Here is a 20,425-nt window from a genome sequence, read left to right on the forward strand (position 1 = left end):
AAAAGAAGAACAAGGTAAACTTAAAAATAGTTTAATATTATCTAACAAAAAAAAGCTTAATTTTATTTACCAACATATTGAAAATGTGCCTAAAAAAAGATAAGAATTGCTAAAGCATTAGTGTCTACTAATTTTCTGTGTATTATTTTACTATTAGTATAATTAAATGTCAAATTTTATTTTCCTTACTTATAACTCATAACAATACTCTAACAAAATTTATCAAAATTGGTTTAATAAAAAAATATATACTTTAATTTTTTTTTTCTTTGTCTTTTACTCTTTTTTCTTTATAATTTATCTTCTTAGAAAAATTCAAAATTCACACAACTATTTAATTTACCATGTAAACTAAAGCAAGCATACAATTAGGACGACTCAAAACAATTAATACATTTCCCCATGCTAAAATTGTAGGTGTAAAACATTGAATAAAAACAATCAATACAAACCCAACTTTTCACCAGCAAAACCAAGTAAAATTAGGACATTTGTCATCCTATTTAAAACCAATTAAAATGAATGTTAGTTTGATCTAACCACACCTCACAAAGCAATAACTGCCTTAATATAAGTAGCGAGGCATGCATGCATCTAAAGTTAACAAAAATAAAATAAACCAACAATATATTTATCCACATCACAATGATAACTACTCTATCATAATTTCAGTACAAATATAAGGTTTATTTTGTAAAGATTAAGCAAAATTAGACAAGAGTGGGTCCAATTTAAAAGGTATCTCAAAAATAATGAGCCTGAAAAACTGTAAACCCACTGACGAGTGTGAAGAGGACAAATAAAAATCAAAACCCAATAAAGAAGAAAGAAAGTGACTAACAGAGCAGAGCCAAACAAACAAAAGAAAAGAAAGTATTATTATTTTTATTAATTTTGTTTACTCAAAAAAAATATTTGAACAAAAGAAGGGTGAATGAATAACTGTTATCCTCCCTTCCTAAAAAAAAAAAATAAATAAATAAACTGATAACACTTTAAGATTGAGGACCGCCTTCTTATTTTACTTATTTATAATCTCTGTCATCTCCTCTGGCTTCTGCCATAAATTTCGCTTTCTCTCTCTACAATGCAAGGGAAAGCGAGAAATGCCCTTCTCTTCTTTTCCTTCACCACCGCCATTTTCGTAGCTTTCTCCTCTGCTCTCACTGACCCAACACACTACCAGACCTTGCTCGTAAACACCCTCTCAACTCCACCAACGCTCTCATGGCCCGAAACCGAGTTAACGGCTTCGGATCCAGACCCAGAATCCGAATCCGAAACCACCCTTCAGTTACATCACATCGACGCTTTGACCACTGACCTGACCCCGGAGCAGCTATTCCACCTCAGGCTGCACCGCGATGCAACCCGGGTCAGGTCTCTTGCCTCGTTAGTCGCAGCAAGGAACGGAAGTGGAGTCGGGGCAGGATCGGGATCCGGATCCGGGTTCAGCAGCTCCATCATCTCGGGGCTAACCCAAGGGAGCGGTGAGTATTTCACTCGGCTCGGAGTGGGTACGCCTCCCAGGTACCTTTATATGGTTCTGGATACCGGAAGCGACGTAGTTTGGCTCCAGTGTTCCCCTTGTAAGAAATGCTACACACAGGCTGACCCGATATTCGACCCGGTTAAATCCACCACATATGGTCGGATCGCATGCGGATCTCCGCTCTGCCGCAAGCTCGATTCCCCAGGTTGCAATCAACGAAAGTCCTGCCTCTACCAGGTATCCTACGGCGACGGCTCCTTCACCACGGGAGAGTTCTCCACCGAAACTTTGACGTTCAGGCGCACCCGCGTGGCGCGTGTAGCTCTGGGTTGTGGCCACGACGACGAGGGTTTGTTCGTGGGTGCTGCTGGACTTTTGGGCCTGGGGCGAGGGAGGTTGTCGTTCCCTTCTCAGACAGGTTACAGGTTCAACCGGAAATTCTCTTACTGCTTGGTGGACCGGTCAGCCTCGTCCAAACAATCTTCTTCCATCGTCTTTGGTGAAGCGGCCGTTTCCCGCACCGCCCGGTTCACCCCTTTGCTCTCCAACCCGAAGTTGGACACGTTCTACTACCTCGAGCTCCTAGGAATCAGCGTGGGCGGGACACGTGTCCGAGGCATCTCCGCCTCACTCTTCCAGCTCGATGGAGCCGGTAACGGAGGTGTCATAATTGACTCAGGTACGTCAGTGACTCGCTTGACCCGACCCGCTTACATTGCTCTCCGTGACGCTTTCCGTAGTGGAGCGCCTAACTTGAAGCGTGCTCCCGAGTTCTCTCTCTTCGATACTTGCTTCGATTTGTCTGGCAAATCGGAGGTTAAGGTTCCGACGGTGGTGCTCCATTTCAGGGGAGCTGATGTATCTTTGCCGGCGGCGAACTACTTGATTCCTGTTGACAGTAGTGGGACGTTCTGTTTCGCCTTCGCCGGAACAATGGGTGGATTGTCCATCATCGGAAATATCCAGCAGCAAGGTTTTCGGGTTGTGTATGACTTGGCGGGTTCTCGGGTCGGGTTTTCCCCTCGCGGGTGCGCTTGATTTGGTAGTGAGGAAGAGGAAAATCTCTTTCCCTCCTTTTTCTTTATTCTACTCTTTTTTTTTCAATTTTTAAATTTAAAAAACAACAAAGAAAGTAAAAATCTTTCTTTAGATTGCAACGCGGAAAAGTGAGGAATGTAAGGATAAAAAAGAGTAAGGGAGTTTGGAGTTTACAAGAAGATTCACGTGTTGTTTGCTGCTGTAATATCTAATGAGCTTTTCGAGAATTACTAGTACAACTGTTGTACATGGGTAATTTGGTCATTATAAGTTTTAGATTCGAGAATTAGAAATTCTACTAGTGATGTATAATTCAAGTCATTATCAATATCTTTGAAAAGAAGAAAAAAGAAATACCAACTGAATTAATGCTGAGATTTATTAGAAGTGTTTTTAATTTGTGCTTATTTATAATTATATGAATGTTATGATCCCATTATTTAAGTAGGGGACTCAAATTAGCATGTTGTGATCACATGTCAAGTCCTAAAGGGAGCCAAAAATGCTACTTTCCTGATGAATTGAGTTATACGTGTCCAACATAGTCGTAACTAATCTCACTAAATCCAGTGTCAAAGATATTCAATCTCTCTGACTGAAACATTGGAATCTTGGGAAAGAGACACAACACTACTGTTAAATTAGATCTCACTGTAATTTTTATTATTACAGTTTTACAAGATGAAGAGAAAATACAAATAAATACAACAGAATACAAAGACTAAAACAGATCCTATGTGGCTTCGCCTCTAGTGGATCAAGATCTGGTTGTTAGTTACAACCGAAATTGTAACTAATTTCCAGATCTATGATCAACCCTAAATCTACAAGTATTTAAAGGGTACTAGAGCCATACCAGATCTCTCAGTTGAGAGATACCAGAAACTCGAACCCAGATTTCCAGATCTGGAAGCTTCAGCTCCAAATCTCAGTGTTCCAAGTTCATGCAAAGAAAGAAAAAGTGTTAGTGAGTGAGAAATAAGAAAATACAGAGAGATAAACACATAAAAGAAAAAAGAGAGACAATCTGAAATACCAGTCAAAGTTCTGTGACTTGGATTTCTCACCTTTTGTATCAATCTTCATCAAATAGTGCAGATCTGTAGATCGTCTTCAAGGCGAGCTCAAAGAGGACGTACCCCTGATTTAGGGCGAACCTCTATAATCTCTGGTGTTAATTTTCTAACCCTAACCTAATGATCTATGTTTGATATTTGTGTGTGTGTGTTTGGGGTGTTTCTGGGAAGGTTTCTGGGTAAGATCGATCAATAGATCGAGAAGGATCTCTGGTCTCTGTGGTCGAGAACCAGAGAGAAGGCAGAGAGAGAGAGAGAGAGAGTTTGAAACTCTCGAAGGTTCGAGGAGAGAAATGAGCTAGGGTTAGCTCTGAACTCTCGAGTTTTATTCAAAGGAGAACGACAGATCGTTTTGAGATCAAACGATCTGTCGTGTTGGTGAGAACGACAAGTTCCTTTGTCGTGCAAGTGAAAACGACCAATTCTTGGTTGTCGTGTGAATTGATTATATTAATTGATTGAAAGGACAATTTTGTCCTTGTCGTTTTAACTGTGTTCTTGAGTGGTGTAGGTTAAACTTGGAATTTCACCAAGTAAAATTCCTACAGTGGTATCAGAGCTTTGGTTCAAGCTTAAATCAACTCAAGAAAGAATCAAGAAAGTGATCAAGACTGGGAGAAGAAGAAGAAACACAACAAGACGTTGTGGACAGTGGGAAACCTGTGAAAATTCCACAAACTGATAATAAACAAATCTTTCTAAACTCAACTCAATTTAATTTTGATTTTTCTAACATGAGCAATATCAAGGTTGACATTGATCGTTTTGATGGATCTGGTGATTACAGGATCTGGAGGAGAAAGATCAGATCACTGTTGGCTCACCGTAAATTACTTAGTGGTTCTTGAAGACCCTATTGAATGGCCGTAAAACACTTCAAAGATTCAACAAGAAGAACTCGTTGGAAACAACCACTGGAATCATAATTTTCAACCTTTCTGATGCCATTATCAGATTGGTTGATAAAGAAGAAACACCAGCTAAAATTTGGAAGAAACTTGAAGAGCAGTTTCAACAAAAATCCCTAACTAACAAGATCTACCTAAAAGAAAGGATCTTTGGGTTTAAGATGAGTCACACTAAAACCCTAGATCAGAATCTTGATGAGTTTCTCAGAATGCACATTGAATTGGCAAATTCAGGAGAGAATGAAGCTCTAAGTGATGAAAATCAGGCAATAATCATTTTGAATTCATTACCTGATTCATACAGAGAGGTAAAGACAGCAATTAAGTATGGAAGGACTTCAATCACACTTGATGAAGTCATCTCACCCTAAAATCTAAAGACTTAGAGATGAAGAGTGAAAAATCCAATCGACATGGTGAAATGAACCTAAGTAGGGGAAGGCCATCTCACAAGAAATCCTACCAGAACAGGGGTAGAAGTAATAGTGCACATCATCATAGAAACTCAAACAAAGGGAAGAGTAGATCACCATCAAGAGATTCTGGTGATTCTACAGGGTGTTTCTATTGTGGAAAACCTGGACACTATAAGAAAGACTGCTATTTCTACAACAACAAATACAAGAACAAGAAAGGTGGAAGGTTTCCGTAAAGATCAGATCAAAACAGACAGCAAAATGACAAGCAACAAGAAGCAAACTACTCAGATGGCTATGATAGTGGTGAAGTCTATGTTGCATCTACATCTTTTAAAGATGACTGGATTTTGGATTCTGGGTGTACTTTTCACATGACAAATTCTAGGGAAATCCTAACTGACTACAGAAATTCTAATGGTGGCAAAGTAATTCTGGGAAATAACAACACATGCAATATAGTATGTCTGTGTAATGTAAGTTTTAAAATGTTTGATGGGATTGTCAGAACCCTAACTGGTGTAAGGTATGTCCCTAATCTTGCTAGAAATCTAATTTCTATAAGTGTTCTAGATGACATGGGTATTGTTAGCAAAATTGAAGCAGGTTCAATGAAGCTAAGTAAGGGTGCTATGACAATAATCAAAGGCCACAAACATGAAGGGTTATACTACTTAGATGGAGAACCAGTGACTCAATGCAACACTGCAGTCACTAGCAATCCAGAAGACTTAAAGGCAGTTCTATGGCATAGAAGATTGGGGCATATCAGTGAAAAAGGCCTACAGATCATGAGTGATCAAAGGCTACTGGGTAAGGACAGAGTAAGTAAAGTGGATTTCTGTGAATCCTGTGTCCTAGGTAAACATCATAGGTTAAAATTTAAAACTGGCATTCATAAAACTAAGCATATATTGGAGTATGTTCACTCTGATCTTTGGGGACCAGAGAAAACTCCAACACATGGTGGAAATGTGTATTTTATGTCTATTGTAGATGACCATTCTAGAAAAGTTTGGGTATTTTTGCTTAAACATAAAAATGAGGCTCTATCTAAATTCATACAATGGAAAACCCTAATGGAAAACTTAACTAATCAAAGGGTTAAAACCCTAAGAACTGACAATGGTTTAGAGTTTTGCAGTGATGAATTTAACAGATATTGTGGCTCTGTTGGAATTCAAAGGCACAGAACTGTGAGAATTACTCCTCAACAGAATGGGGTAGCTGAGAGAATGAATAGGACCTTGATGAACAAGGTCAGATGCTTATTATTGCAATCTGGACTCACTAAAGGATTTTGGGGAGAAGCTGTGTTAACAGCAGCCTACCTGGTGAACAGAAGTCCATCCAGTGCCATTGAATTCAAGACACCAGAGGAGATCTGGTCAGGTAAGCCTCCTGATCTCTCAAACTTAAGAGTATTTGGATGTGCAGCCTATGCACATCAGAGTGTAGGTAAGTTAGAGCCTAGAGCTCTAAAATGTGTGTTCCTAGGCTATCCTGAAGGTACTAAAGGCTACAGATTATGGGTAAGAGAGAAACAAGGTTTTAAAACCATAAACAGTAGGGATGTTGTTTTTAAGGAAGATTTATTCCCTTGTATTACTAATAATAATGCAATATCTAGTCCTATTTTAGACACTAACCTTGCAGGCACATCTGTGGACATGCAAACAAGGAACACTCAACCTAATACTGTTCAGGTGGAACCAGAACAGGTGGAAAATACTCAGGGAGATGAAAACTTGGTAGGAAATGACCAAGTTCAGGATGACAACATTCAGGTGGAACCTATTACTGAAGAAGGACAAGAAAATGAGGAAATCCAAGACTACCAACTGACCAGAGATAGAACTAGAAGGGTTCCTAGACCTACACAGAGATTCAGCTTCACAGCTTGGGAAGAAGTGCTAGCCTATGCATTCTTTTGTGCTATGGGAGTGGAAATGACAGAACCTAAGTCCTATGAAGAAGCTATGACTGATAAAGATGCCAAGAAATGGTCCAAGGCAATGGACACAGAGATGGAATCTCTCGAGAAAGAACGTAACACGGATACTAGTGAAGAAACCTAAAGGAAAGAGCATAGTTTCATGCAAGTGGCTTTTCAAACACAAAGAAGGACTTACTGAGACAGATCCTAAGAAGTTTAAGGCAAGACTAGTGGCTAAAGGATTTACACAGAAAGAAGGAATTGATTTTAATGAGATATTCTCACCTGTGGCTAAGTATAAAACCATCAGAATTATACTTACCATAGCTACTCAATTTGACCTAGAAGTTGATCAAATGGATGTAACTACTGCATTTCTACATGGGGAACTTGAGGAAGAAATCTACATGCAACAACCTAAAGGATATGAGGAAAAAGGGAAAGAAGACTTGGTTTGCAAACTGATTAAGTCCCTGTATGGACTTAAACAGTCACCAAGACAATGGAACAAAAGGTTTGATGAGTTCATGATCAAGAAAGGGTTTTCTAGGAGCTATTATGACACCTGTCTATACTACAAAGGCACTAAGATTGATGAAGTCATCTACTTACTGCTGTATGTAGATGACATGCTCATTGTGAGCAAGGAAAGGACCAGGATTGACCTAATGAAAGGTTGGCTAAGGGAAGAGTTTGAGATGAAGGACTTAGGCAAGGCTGCTAAGATCCTAGGCATTAACATCTCTAGGGACAGGGAACATGGGACACTAAGGCTACATCAGAAAAACTACATTAAGAAAGTCTTAGAGAATTTCTCTATGACTAATGCAAAGCAAACTAAGCAACCTATGACTAATCAGTACTACCTAAGCAAGGAGCAATGTCCTAAAACTACAGCTGAGAAAGAATCTATGAGTGAAGTGCCTTATTCTAGTGCAAAGGATCGTTGATGTACCTAATGGTAAGCACTGCACGACTTAGCCTATGCCATTAGTGTACTAAGTAAGTACATGGCTAACCCAGGCAAACAACACTGGGAGGCTATGAAATGGTTACTAAGATACTTACTGGGATCTACTGAAGTAGGATTAAACTACAAGAGGAGGGACAACAACAGAATGATCACTGGGTACAGTGATGCAGACTATGCAGGTGACAGAGATAGTAGAAAATCTACCTCTGCCTATTTCTTTACACTATGGGGGAATTGTATCAGCTGGAAAGTACAACTGCAGCCTGTTGTAGCATTATCTACAACAGAATCTGAGTATGTAGCTGTTACAGAGGCTATTAAAGAGGCTATTTGGCTTAAAGGACTACTAGAAGAACTTAAACTACTAGATGAAGAACCTATAATCTACTCAGACAGCCAGAGTTGTATCCACTTGTGTAAGAATCCTGTCTTTCACGACAGAATTATACGAGATAAAGTGACACAGAAGGTTGTACAGATAGAGAAAGTTCCCACTGAAGAGAATCCTTCTGACATCGGTACTAAGGTGCTACCCTTAACCAAGTTCAAGCACTGCTTGGACTTGTTAGGGGTTGGTAGTGGTGGATGACCACTACCACTATGAGCTAAGACCCTTGAGGACGAAGAACTGTGATAATAAACATTACAGAAGAGATCTAAGGTGGAAATTGTTAAATTAGATCTCACTGTAATTTTTATTATTACAGTTTTACAAGATGAAGAGAAAATACAAATAAATACAACAGAATACAAAGACTAAAACAGATCCTATGTGGCTTCGCCTCTAGTGGATCAAGATCTGGTTGTTAGTTACAACCGAAATTGTAACTAACTTCCAGATCTATGATCAACCCTAAATCTACAAGTATTTAAAGGGTACTAGAGCCATACCAGATCTCTCAGTTGAGAGATACCAGAAACTCGAACCCAGATTTCCAGATCTGGAAGCTTCAGCTCCAAATCTCAGTGTTCCAAGTTCATGCAAAGAAAGAAAAAGTGTTAGTGAGTGAGAAATAAGAAAATACAGAGAGATAAACACATAAAAGAAAAAAGAGAGACAATCTGAAATACCAGTCAAAGTTCTGTGACTTGGATTTCTCACCTTTTGTATCAATCTTCATCAAATAGTGCAGATCTGTAGATCGTCTTCAAGGCGAGCTCAAAGAGGACGTACCCCTGATTTAGGGCGAACCTCTATAATCTCTGGTGTTAATTTTCTAACCCTAACCTAATGATCTATGTTTGATATTTGTGTGTGTGTGTTTGGGGTGTTTCTGGGAAGGTTTCTGGGTAAGATCGATCAATAGATCGAGAAGGATCTCTGGTTCTAGGGTTTGAGAACCAGAGAGAAGGCAGAGAGAGAGAGAGAGAGAGTTTGAAACTCTCGAAGGTTCGAGGAGAGAAATGAGCTAGGGTTAGCTCTGAACTCTCGAGTTTTATTCAAAGGAGAACGACAGATCGTTTTGAGATCAAACGATCTGTCGTGTTGGTGAGAACGACAAGTTCCTTTGTCGTGCAAGTGAAAACGACCAATTCTTGGTTGTCGTGTGAATTGATTATATTAATTGATTGAAAGGACAATTTTGTCCTTGTCGTTTTAACTGTGTTCTTGAGTGGTGTAGGTTAAACTTGGAATTTCACCAAGTAAAATTCCTACAACTACAATAGTGTCGAATAAAGCTATTTACAACAGGGCCCCGTACCGCATTGTGGTGGCATTTTCTTTGTCGGAGGCGACGAACGTCTTTGATCCGGTATTAAATGATTCATAATTCATTTCACATTAGTTGATGACACTAAGAACGGATTCACATTGTTTTTTATCGACCATATATCATGGTTGTTTTAAGTATTCAATTCCATTTAGTATGTTTATGCAATCTAAAGCGATAGATGATTATTAAACTGTGGTAAAAACAAACTAGCCCCTATACAATTTCCCAACTCTTATTGTGAAAAAGGAAAAGAAAAATGATAAGTTTCTGGGTAAGCCAATTAAGTTATTATTTGACATCATATTCTCCATGTAGCATGGCCCAAGGGGAAAACATCATCAAAATCACTACGCACCAAAGTCTCCATTCACTGGTTACATAAGCCTGTAAAAAGCACATGCAAGCAGCACGTGGCACGAGCTACCCAGCAGTAGCAGTATAGTAAGTCAAAAGAAGTGGCCACTCACTCACTCATTCACTCCAACTGGCCACCAACCTCATGGACTAAATAATATCAAATTCAAAAAAATGTCACATTCACTTATTTTCTGTTCATGAGTATTATGCTATGCTAGCTCTAAAAGTCATATTCTATCTTGAGATTGAAGTATTCTGGTTAGTGGCGTTTTTTGGGTAATGAAATTCTCCATGCTCATTGCTCAGGGTAAAAGAATGGAGAAAAAGACATTTACCCAATAAATTAGGGTGCCATTTTCATAGAGATCGTGTATATATAATATATGCATTGCTCAAGTAAACTAAGAAAAAAAAATATGTATATAAATATGAGTATTAATTGAGGAAACAATTTTGGCGTATTTAACTTAAAATATGTTTATACGCAGTGAATTGTTCAAAGATCTTGGACACGGGTTTGTATTATGCTTGTGAAAAGTTGGACCGTGAGATAATTAGTCTCATGAAGATCAGGGGAAGATACTAAGTACTAACTACTCTTATTAATTTATTTATTTATTGAATAATAATGGTACACAATAACCTACATCCTTTACATACTCTCCATGTGCCAGAGAATCAGAGATCATGTCCATTGTCCTCTTAATAAATAAATAAAGTAGATAAAAAAATATATGATGAAGGACTTAAGTTTCCACCTCAAAGGATTATTATATAGAAAATGCTAGATTTATTGTACGAATTAAGAAAGTATTTTATCCTAAATCATGTGTTTGTGTTGGGATGTATTTGGTTCAAGATGAGCAGTTTAAGGCTCACGGCCCATTAGATGCCGAAGGCCTGAGGCCCATAAAGGTGACGATTAACCAACAGAGATGATGGCCCATAAAGGTTTCCATGGGCTTAGCCTGGGGTTTCTGGCTCATAAAAGTATTATCAATTATGACAATTTTACATGAAGTTTGTTATTTATTCATTTCTTCTATTACGACCAATTGTTTGTTGAAGAAATTACACTCATATGATATTTTAAAATTTTGTTACAAAAATATGGTACTTTAGGTTTTGCCACTTTTTATGGTATATTTTAGTTTTTAAATTATTTTATGCTATTGTCTATGCTATACATGTAAAAACTTAATTTTCAAAGTCTATATTTGATGTTTAGATAAATTATTTCAAAAAGATAAAAAATCTCAAAGCTATTTTTTCTCTTCCATTTAAGTAGTCTACCTGCCTCACCTCTCAACAGTCCACTTATGTATCAACCTCCGTTTACCAGCGACTCATCTGGCGACCGGCAACCCACACATTCGACGATTGACAGCTCAAACGGATTCTAAATATGTGTTCTCCGCCACCAAAAACTCAAAAGATCGAACGGATTCTACTACAGTTGGGGATCTAGAAACCAAATTCTTACACTAAAGAACTGATTTTATAATAAACAAATCTGATATGAGTTTTGGTAGTCGTAACTGGTTTCTTTATTAAGATGCTAGTTTTAATTACGTGGAAATAGCTCTTTTTTTAATTCATTGTCTTAGCAAAACTATTTTTTACTGTTTTCTTCTATAAAAAATTGGTTTTTTCATTTTATTATCAGGAAACTAGTTTTGATTAAATAGAAGTACAATTTATATATAAGTTAATCTTATATTTTAAGTTCTTCATTAAAAAATAAATAAATAAAATATAGTCAGGTATTTTCTTAATTACTTTGAGAATTACGTCATGATTTTCTGTAAATTTAAATAGAAGTTAATATCAAAGATAATTTAAAGTTTTCTTTTCATTGTCGTTTAATCGGATATATAGTCGGGTCTTTAAAAATATTGTATTGGCTTTGAAAGTTGAAAACGATTGTCGTTATAGGACCAAATTGACTTGCTCAGCGCGAAAACATCCAAAAATCTGGAGAGCTATCGCTTTTTCAAATCCCAATTGGTCACCTCTCTCTTCTTTCTCTCTCCACCCAAGAAAGAAAACCTGTTGTGTTGGAATGGAAGACGAGAGAGATGAAGGTGGAAGAGAAGGGAAGGTCAGGGCCCTCATTCAAAGGGCGATCAACTCAACCGAACCAGAAATCGACCCACGCCTCCTCAAGGCCATCAAATTTGTGGTCCGCTACTCTGATTCTGAACTCCGACTCGCCGCCCATACCCTATTGGACCTCATGAAACGCGACCATGCACAGGTTCTCTCTCGTCTTCGATTTTCGTTTCATTATCCAATTTTATTAAATCCGTTCCTTTTAGTATTTGAGTAGTTGAGGGATTCCAATATTTTATTGAAACATAATAATTGTTAGGATTGTGTCTTCGTATTTTGTTTTTGATTGCTATGAAAATTGAGGGGAAATGACAGATATTTGACTTTTTGATTAAATTGGTGAGAATTAGATGAGGGGGATTAATTTAATTTATAATGAAAATTTATATGGTATTTGGTTCGTCTATTTTTGGTTTAGATGGGTGAGAACCAACTTTATATGGTATTTGCAGGTTCGGTACCTTAGCCTTCTCATAATTGACCAACTTTTCATGCGGTCCAAGCTCTTCCGGGGGCTCCTTGTTGAGCGTATGGACGTTCTGTTAACTCTGAGCATCGGATTTCGGGGGAATCAGCCTCTTCCTGATCCACCAGCTGTTGCAAGCCTTCTGCGTTCCAAGGCGATTGAGTTTTTGGAGAAATGGAATGACTCGTTCGGGATTCATTACAGACAGATTAGATTGGGGTTTGATTACCTGAAGAATACTCTCAGGTTTCAGTTCCCTAATCTGCAAGCAAATGCAGCTCGGTTTCAGCGGGAGAGAAGAGAGAGGGAGCGAAGGTCGAAAGAGATCGTTCTTAACAAGTATGAGGCTTTGAAAGGGAATTTCTCATCCATGGAGGATGAAATACAAACTACAATTAATGAGATTGGAGAGTGTTTGGACATTGTTCGTAGTGGGGAGAAACCCCCTGTGGCGTTGGAGTCTATTGATGAGGATGATTTCGTAGAGATCCATTCGGTTGAATTGAGGCAGTTACGTATCACCACATTGGAAGAAGGAGAAAAGGTTCATGAGAGCATAGATAATAAAGTGGTTTTTGATGCATTGAGGGAGCTATACAGGCTTGTTGTGACAAAGCATTTGGTTTCAGTTCGAGAAGGGATCTCTGTACTTATACGGGTTGAATTGACAGATAACAAATTAAGAGATTCCATTTTGAAGGAGCTCATTAATATCCAAAATCGTCTTCTATCAGTGAAGAAGAAGTGTGAAGAAGCAGGTTGTTCTCTTTTAAATACTGAAAGTAATAATGAAGAAGAAGATTTTTGGGAGGAGGGGAAAACTGGATGTACCGAGAGTGAAAGCTCTATTGCACACCAAAATGGAAATAACAGTGTTACCGTTGCATCAGTATCCACTAAGGTGGAAAATACTGGTCCTTCATGCAGTGCTAAAGACCGAGGTAAGAAAAAAATGCTTCGTGAAAGTCGTAGAAATAAATCAAACCCTTTGAAGAGTAAGCTATTGGCTGATGCTCCAGTTGTTCAATGGGGCTCTCAGTTGGACAATTGGAGTTCACAAAAGGATGTTTTAGCCAACCAGCGGGGACTGGAGCTTGAAAGCCACTGGGGTAGAGTGGACTATGATGCAGTCATTCCTGCAGAGAAAATTGCAGAATTAAATATTCAGGCAACAGTATATAGTGAAGATCAAGTTGAAATTCAACCATGTCGTGCCCCTTTGAAAAAAGGTGGACTTTGTCAGAGAAGAGATTTGAAAGTATGCCCATTTCATGGACCTATCGTTCCTCGAGATAATGAAGGAAAACCACTTGATCAGGATTGCTTGAAAAATGATGAGGCAACTTCTGATTCAGGTACTGACTTAGTAGAACGCATAGCAAAACAAGCTGTTAAGAATGTACGTGAGAGAGATAAAGAGGTAGCAATCATGAGAGCAGCTGATAAACAATCCTTGAAGCGTGCTAAACTTGCAAAAGTAAGGGAGCACAATGAGGCTTGTTTAAAGGATGCTGCAATGGCTTCAACTTCATATTCTGCATCTATTGGAGAAGACATGGAGGCAACTACACAGAATCAGCTCTCTAAAAAGAAGCAGACACTTGCTTCGATGTTGAAGAAGAAAGTTACTCCAAAAGATAGATTAGCTCAAAGGCTATTGAACGCACGGACAAGGAGTGCAACAGTATCACAGCTTACGTCGGCTGAGGATGCAAAGTACAGAGAAGCTTTCCCAAATCAGTGGTAAATGAAGTCATCATATACATTTATTTGATTATTTAGAAAATAATCCCTAGATGCAGAGTAGGTGGAGATTGCAAAACAATTTTTTTTTAGCTTTTTAATAAGAGAGATTGTAAACATTGGCATTCTGGTTTCACAGCTATACTAAACAGATGAAACAGAAGAGCACTGATGCTTTCTTTCTTTGTTTTATTGTATTTGTTTTATAGGTTGGTTTGATCAGTCTTGTAATATATGTTTATTATTTTTTCTTGAAATAAATGAGAAAAATTTGTATATGAAGAGATGAATAAGAAGATGGGATCCATGTGTGAAGCCACAGGTTTTGGAAGCTTTGTATCCCATCATTTTTGTGGGGGTTCTTGTACAACCTAGTCAGTAGAATTTCGTTGTCTTCCATAACTGTTTAAGCACAACTAATGATAACATAATTGAATTATATTTAAATGAATTAATTAAGGATATCTTAAGGCTTAGCCATGGCTCACTGGTTTGTCAGCTAAGAAATGATGCAACATTAATATGATAGGCAGAGAGAGAGAGGCTGAACTTTCGCTTCAACTACTTAATGGATGGCTACTTCAAAGAACTACGATATCTCTCTTTCCCAAGTAACTCTTTTTTTAAGGCATTGGCATTGTTGTGAGATATCACATCACTTAAATGCTTACGATTAAGAATCGTGATCATGACACATTTGATGTTATCTCAAGCTGAACAGAACTAATGCCTATGTACTTAATTACTCAAAGCTTGATATAAAAGGAATTACTCAAAGCTTGATATAAAAGGCACTCGATGTATCCCAATATGAATAGTTACTTATATAAATGTATGTGTGTATCTACTTCGAGACTTTCACAATTAATAATTTTATTCAATTAAAAAAATTAAAATGCCAGAAGTGCAAAACCGATAAAGATAAACTGGGACCTACCAAATTTAATAAAATAAAATAAAATAGGTTAACCATGTCGTCCCTGTAATAATTGGTTGAAACTGGAGAGTACTAAATACACCCTTAGCCACCTCATATGTCTCCCCTGTTCTGACCCACTTTCTACTTTTTTCTACATACGGGTTAACCACAGCTAATACCCAACTAAAAACATAATATTTTTAACTTAAATTAACTATATTCCTCTTATTTTATCTCTTATTAAAATAAATTAATTAATAAAATAAATCACAACCTTAAGAAATTTCATAGATTATTTGTTTGGAACAAAAGAGAAAAGGAGAAAAAAAATCCCATGTCCTTGTCTGTATTATCCCTCTGTGCTGAGACAATTCGAAGTTGAAATCCCTTAGAGAGGGAGAGACTGGGTTGATTCCTTCCTTGAAGATGTCTATGGCGACCCATGTTTTTTTTGTCCTTACCAAACGAAACTCAAAAAGGAAAGAAGCCCTTTTGATGAAATAGTTGTGATCCTTTTCTTTGTAATCCAGATTGAGATCAAAAACTTAATTCTTCTTCCTTTTTTCTCTTTTATTTTTTTGGGGGACAATTGTTTTTACATCGTTTATGAATTATATCCATCAAAATTTAATTAATACATTTTCAAAGTTTTTTATTTGGAAATAAAATTGGGGGTTTGTTTATAGTAATAATGGAACCCGAAAGTATTGAAACCGTTATATCTTCTGATGTGTTCGACGAAGATGCAATTCCTAGCCGTTCTCACCACCAGTTCGTTTCAGTTCCAAAGTCTCAGAACGGTAGCAACAATCCTGTTACAACCAGTGTTCACGAGCTTCTTGAATGCCCTGTCTGCACCAATTCAATGTACCCTCCCATCCATCAGGTTTGTTGTTCTTCTTCTTCTTCCTTTTTAGGGGTCTCAATTCTGGGAAAGTTTACTGACCCATCAAGGATTTGGTTTCTGTTCACCATGGATTGTGTTATTCCCAATTGCATAACATTTTTCATTGAATTAAGGATTGAAGGAAATTGTAGATGAATTTTTTTTGTTTGTTTGATCTTTTGTTTGATAGATTCTCTATTAGCATGAGAATGATATCTCCCTTAAGTGATTCATGTAGAATTATTTTTTCTGAAATAGGTGAAATTTAAGAAAATGGGGATCTTTTAATAGGATGACTACACATGCCCATAGGGGTGATTGTTAAGGAAGTTGTTTTAGAATACTGAAAAGTAGTATTTACTATGATTAATAAGAGGTTTTTATTAAGTGAATTATGAGGTTTTCTTGGTTCATCAATATTGTTCAAAAAAAAAAAGAAACAAGAAGACTTTCATCATATCATTTTACAACTAGATGGAATTTTGTTTTACTTCACTTTTATTGAATGGATGATCTCAGAAGCTATTGAAACTAATTCTAAACTTACTTTGAATTGTTGACGTATTGGCAACTGGTTTCAAGTATTTATTGGGGCTTGTTATATCTTGTTCAGGGTTTTGCTGAATATTATGGCTGATATCTAGGAAAATTTTGCTTCTGCAGTGTCACAATGGCCATACCCTTTGTTCTACTTGTAAAACAAGAGTTCACAATAGATGCCCTACGTGTAGACAAGAGCTTGGTGATATAAGGTGTTTAGCACTAGAGAAGGTAGCTGAATCGCTTGAACTGCCTTGCAAGTACTGCTCTCACGGTTGCCCTGAGATTTTCCCCTACTACAGTAAACTCAAACATGAGTCTCTATGTAATTTCAGACCGTACAACTGCCCATATGCTGGATCAGACTGCTCTGTTGTTGGGGATATACCTTTTCTTGTTGGTCATCTACGAGATTATCACAAGGTTGACATGCACTCGGGCTGTACATTTAACCACCGTTATGTAAAGTCTAACCCCCGGGAAGTGGAAAATGCTACATGGATGTTAACTGTAAGTTATATGATGTGATAGAACCTTTGCTTTTGCCATATTTTGCTACTGGTTTAATGACCATAACACTTTGGGATATTAAACAAAATTAGCAGTGATATTATAATGCAAGCAAGATTTACACATTTGTTCCTCCATTTTTTTGTGCTGCATTCTAGAGTGTTCATATTCCCATGTCAGACACAGAATTGCAAGTCTGATTCTATTGATCTGAAGTGTCTGTTACTTCTTTTCGTGTTATAGGTCTTCCACTGTTTTGGTCAGTATTTCTGTCTCCATTTTGAAGCTTTCCAGCTTGGGATGGCACCTGTTTACATGGCATTTCTGCGTTTCATGGGGGATGAGACAGAAGCACAAAACTACAGTTACAGCCTTGAGGTTGGAGGAAATGACCGAAAGCTTATATGGGAGGGCAACCCTAGAAGCATCCGGGATAGCCACAAGAAGGTCAGAGATAGCCACGATGGCCTTATAATACAACGAAACATGGCACTCTTCTTTTCGGGAGGAGACAAGAAAGAACTCAAGTTGAGAGTTACAGGCCGTATATGGAAAGAACAGCAGAACCTGGAAAATGGTAACTGCATACCACTCTGCACTTAACCTGGTTTGAATCACTCTCTCTCCCATATGTGCCACGAACACTAACCGTTATCAGTGATTCTGGACATAACACGATTCATTTGTTTCATTTACATTGGTTTGGTACATAGTCTGTGAAGCTTCGAGTTTTTCTCACCTGAAATATGGAAACTTGCCCGTACGATGCTGTGCAATTCCATATATATTTATATAAATATATGTATACTTGTGTGTATAACAGTGTGGAGGATGAGCCATTGTCCTGTCAGTATAAGTAGGTAGTTGAAACACAAAGGAAATCTACTGGACTTCAGGGGGGGTCTCCATCTTTCCATTAAAGAATACAGAAGATATTTTAACGGCAAAAACTGCAAAGTGCGCCGTTAAAAGTCAAGTCTGTTTGTGAAATGATTTCTTCGTATAAAAGATATCATATGCTACTTCCCTTCATTTTCCATTGGTTCGTTCATCTAAAGTTGATTTATTTTTTTTCAAAAGTTTACATAAATATTGGCATTTTGAACTTGGCCAAAATTATGGTAGTTGGATAAAAATTGTACAATTCTATGGGAATTTCTATCCCAATACAAAAATTACACCCGACAAATCGATCCACACGCAAACACGAAGGAGATTCAGCAGGGACAAGAAAGAAACCTGCTTCTGCCAATCGCATGTTTTCATCTCGTGTATAGATATGTATGGTGTATGGTCTGATACAGACCATTACAGAATCTAAAATTGCTGCTTTCCAGTCGGCAAGGGAAGTCGGTGAAGCCATTGCTCTGTAATGGGAATTGGAATTGAATTTGGGGGAGTTTCTCAAGTGTAAATCTTTTACTTCCTCATTCAATATTGTAATAATATTACTAATAATATATTGACTTTGAAAGAAACTTGTAGTTTTGAGTTACTTGCTATGCAAACAAGAATTATTTGGCTCAATGGACTATTCTGATAGAATAAGAAAAGAGAGTATCTTTGCTTTGACCTCATCACATCATATAGTTTTGGTTTATATGCTCTCGTATTAGATATAGGGAAATTTGATTTTCTATGCTTAGAAAATCAAAAAATTTGATTTTTAAACCAATAATTAAAATCCTAAAAAAACTATACTTTTTTTTCAAAACCCCAAAAATACCCCCAAACTAAAACTATCTCTCTTTCTCTCTCTATCTAGCCGGTCCCAATAATCCCACACCCCAGGTCCGATGGTCGGACCATGGGGTCCGATGGGGTCCGACCAATCGGACCCATCGGACCCCAAGGTCCGACCATCGGACCTCTCTCTTCCCCTCTCTCTCAAATCGCGGGGAAAAAAAAAAAAAAAAAAAAAAATAAAATAAAGTCGGTCGGACCTTTCGGTCCGATGGGTCCGACCATCGGACCCATCGGACCCGAAGGTCCGACCATCGACCCTTTCTTCCTCTATCTCCAAAATCGCAGAGAAAAAAAAAAAAAAAAAAAAATTTCAAAGGTCCGATGGTCGGACCTTGGGGGTCCGATGGGTCCGACCATCGGACCCCCAAGGTCCGACCATCGGACCTTTGTCTTCTTCCCTCTCTCAAATCGCAGGAAAAAAAAAAACACATACCTTTGACATTTTCGGAGTGGGTCGGGGTTGGGAGTTCGTCGGAGTGGGTCGGGGTTGCGAGTTGGTCCGACTGTGTGCTCGGGTTGCGAGTTGGTCCGACTGTGTGCTCGTCGGAGTGCTCGGCCGACTGTGTGCGTTTTGGGTTTGGGGTGGGTTTCGGCAGAGAGACTAAGAGAGAGGATGAGAGAGGCTGATTTCAAAGGGTGAGAGAAATGAGAGGGGTAGTTTAGGAAAATTGTTTAAATGGGCATATATTACCAATTTTAATAACTTTGCATTTAGGGGAAAATTTTTTGGGTAATATAAGCATATTAATTCAAATTGGTCATCCCAAGAACGTAACTATTTACAGTTTAGAAATTATTAGAAAGAAATAATTCAGTTACTATACTAAAACACAATATATTGCTTATTAGATATTGATACTACAAAGTCAAATATGTGCAAGTGCAACCCTAACTAAAATGTGCTCAAGTTTTTGATTTGAATGGGAATTCATAAATATAACTTCACCTCTACAAGTCACACCCAACTTTGATACAACTAATCAATCTCACTTATCAAAAATAACTTGCCATAAATTTGTATGTGATTTATAGATACACCTTAAAGAAAAATATATATTAGATTAAAATAAATGAAAGTAACCAAGGAATACTCAATTTATAACTGTAAATACGTGCGTGTTGTGTTAGTCTAACTTATATTTTTTGAGCTTTTTAATTTTTAAAATACGAGTCGTGTCGTGTCGGGCCATAAAAAATATGGGTCGTATCGTGTCTAAGCACATATTTTTTCTTGTCGGGTCATGCTCGTGCCAAGAGGCTCATGCTGTGTCAAAAAGTCAAGTCTATATTTACAACACTAACTCAATCTAGCAAAAAACTAATATACAATTTTTTTTGAATAAAATGACCAAAAAGTTTATTGATGAGAAGTCAAAAGTACATTAGGAAGAAAATTCTTCCTAACATAGTTTTCTATCTATAGTGTACATTTAGTGAAACAAAATGCAACAAAACATACACTCTAAAAAACAGGTAATAAAGATCTAAAATTCTTAAAAGAAGAAGATGAGAATAGAGTTTGACATATGCACAAGAAATGTCAAACTCTATGAATCGAAAGAAGAAATGTTTTTTTTTTTTTTTTAAAAAAA

At 37.6% G+C, this 20,425-nt stretch overlaps 3 protein-coding genes across 3 annotated transcripts; all 3 read left to right on the forward strand.

Annotated features, from left to right (window-relative positions):
* The first annotated feature begins 606 nt into the window (after positions 1 to 606).
* Positions 607 to 2,911, forward strand: LOC115705578 (aspartyl protease family protein 2). The gene has a single exon (XM_030632948.2). The coding sequence runs from the start codon at positions 1,088 to 1,090 to the stop codon at positions 2,528 to 2,530; it is 1,443 nt and encodes a 480-aa protein (XP_030488808.2). The 5' UTR covers positions 607 to 1,087; the 3' UTR covers positions 2,531 to 2,911.
* Positions 2,912 to 11,819: 8,908 nt separating this feature from the next.
* Positions 11,820 to 14,514, forward strand: LOC115705579 (UV-stimulated scaffold protein A homolog). Its single transcript, XM_030632949.2, has 2 exons — positions 11,820 to 12,168; positions 12,476 to 14,514. Exons 1-2 carry the CDS (start codon positions 11,974 to 11,976, stop codon positions 14,234 to 14,236), a joined length of 1,956 nt encoding a protein of 651 aa, XP_030488809.1. The 5' UTR covers positions 11,820 to 11,973; the 3' UTR covers positions 14,237 to 14,514.
* Positions 14,515 to 15,349: 835 nt separating this feature from the next.
* Positions 15,350 to 18,119, forward strand: LOC115706464 (E3 ubiquitin-protein ligase SINAT3). Its single transcript, XM_030634121.2, has 3 exons — positions 15,350 to 16,037; positions 16,701 to 17,087; positions 17,331 to 18,119. The coding sequence occupies exons 1-3, from the start codon at positions 15,843 to 15,845 to the stop codon at positions 17,688 to 17,690; spliced, it is 942 nt and encodes a 313-aa protein (XP_030489981.2). The 5' UTR covers positions 15,350 to 15,842; the 3' UTR covers positions 17,691 to 18,119.
* The last annotated feature ends 2,306 nt before the right edge of the window (positions 18,120 to 20,425 follow it).

This window comes from Cannabis sativa, chromosome 1, assembly GCF_029168945.1.
Source record: "Cannabis sativa cultivar Pink pepper isolate KNU-18-1 chromosome 1, ASM2916894v1, whole genome shotgun sequence".
In the NCBI taxonomy this organism is placed as follows: Eukaryota; Viridiplantae; Streptophyta; class Magnoliopsida; order Rosales; family Cannabaceae; genus Cannabis; species Cannabis sativa.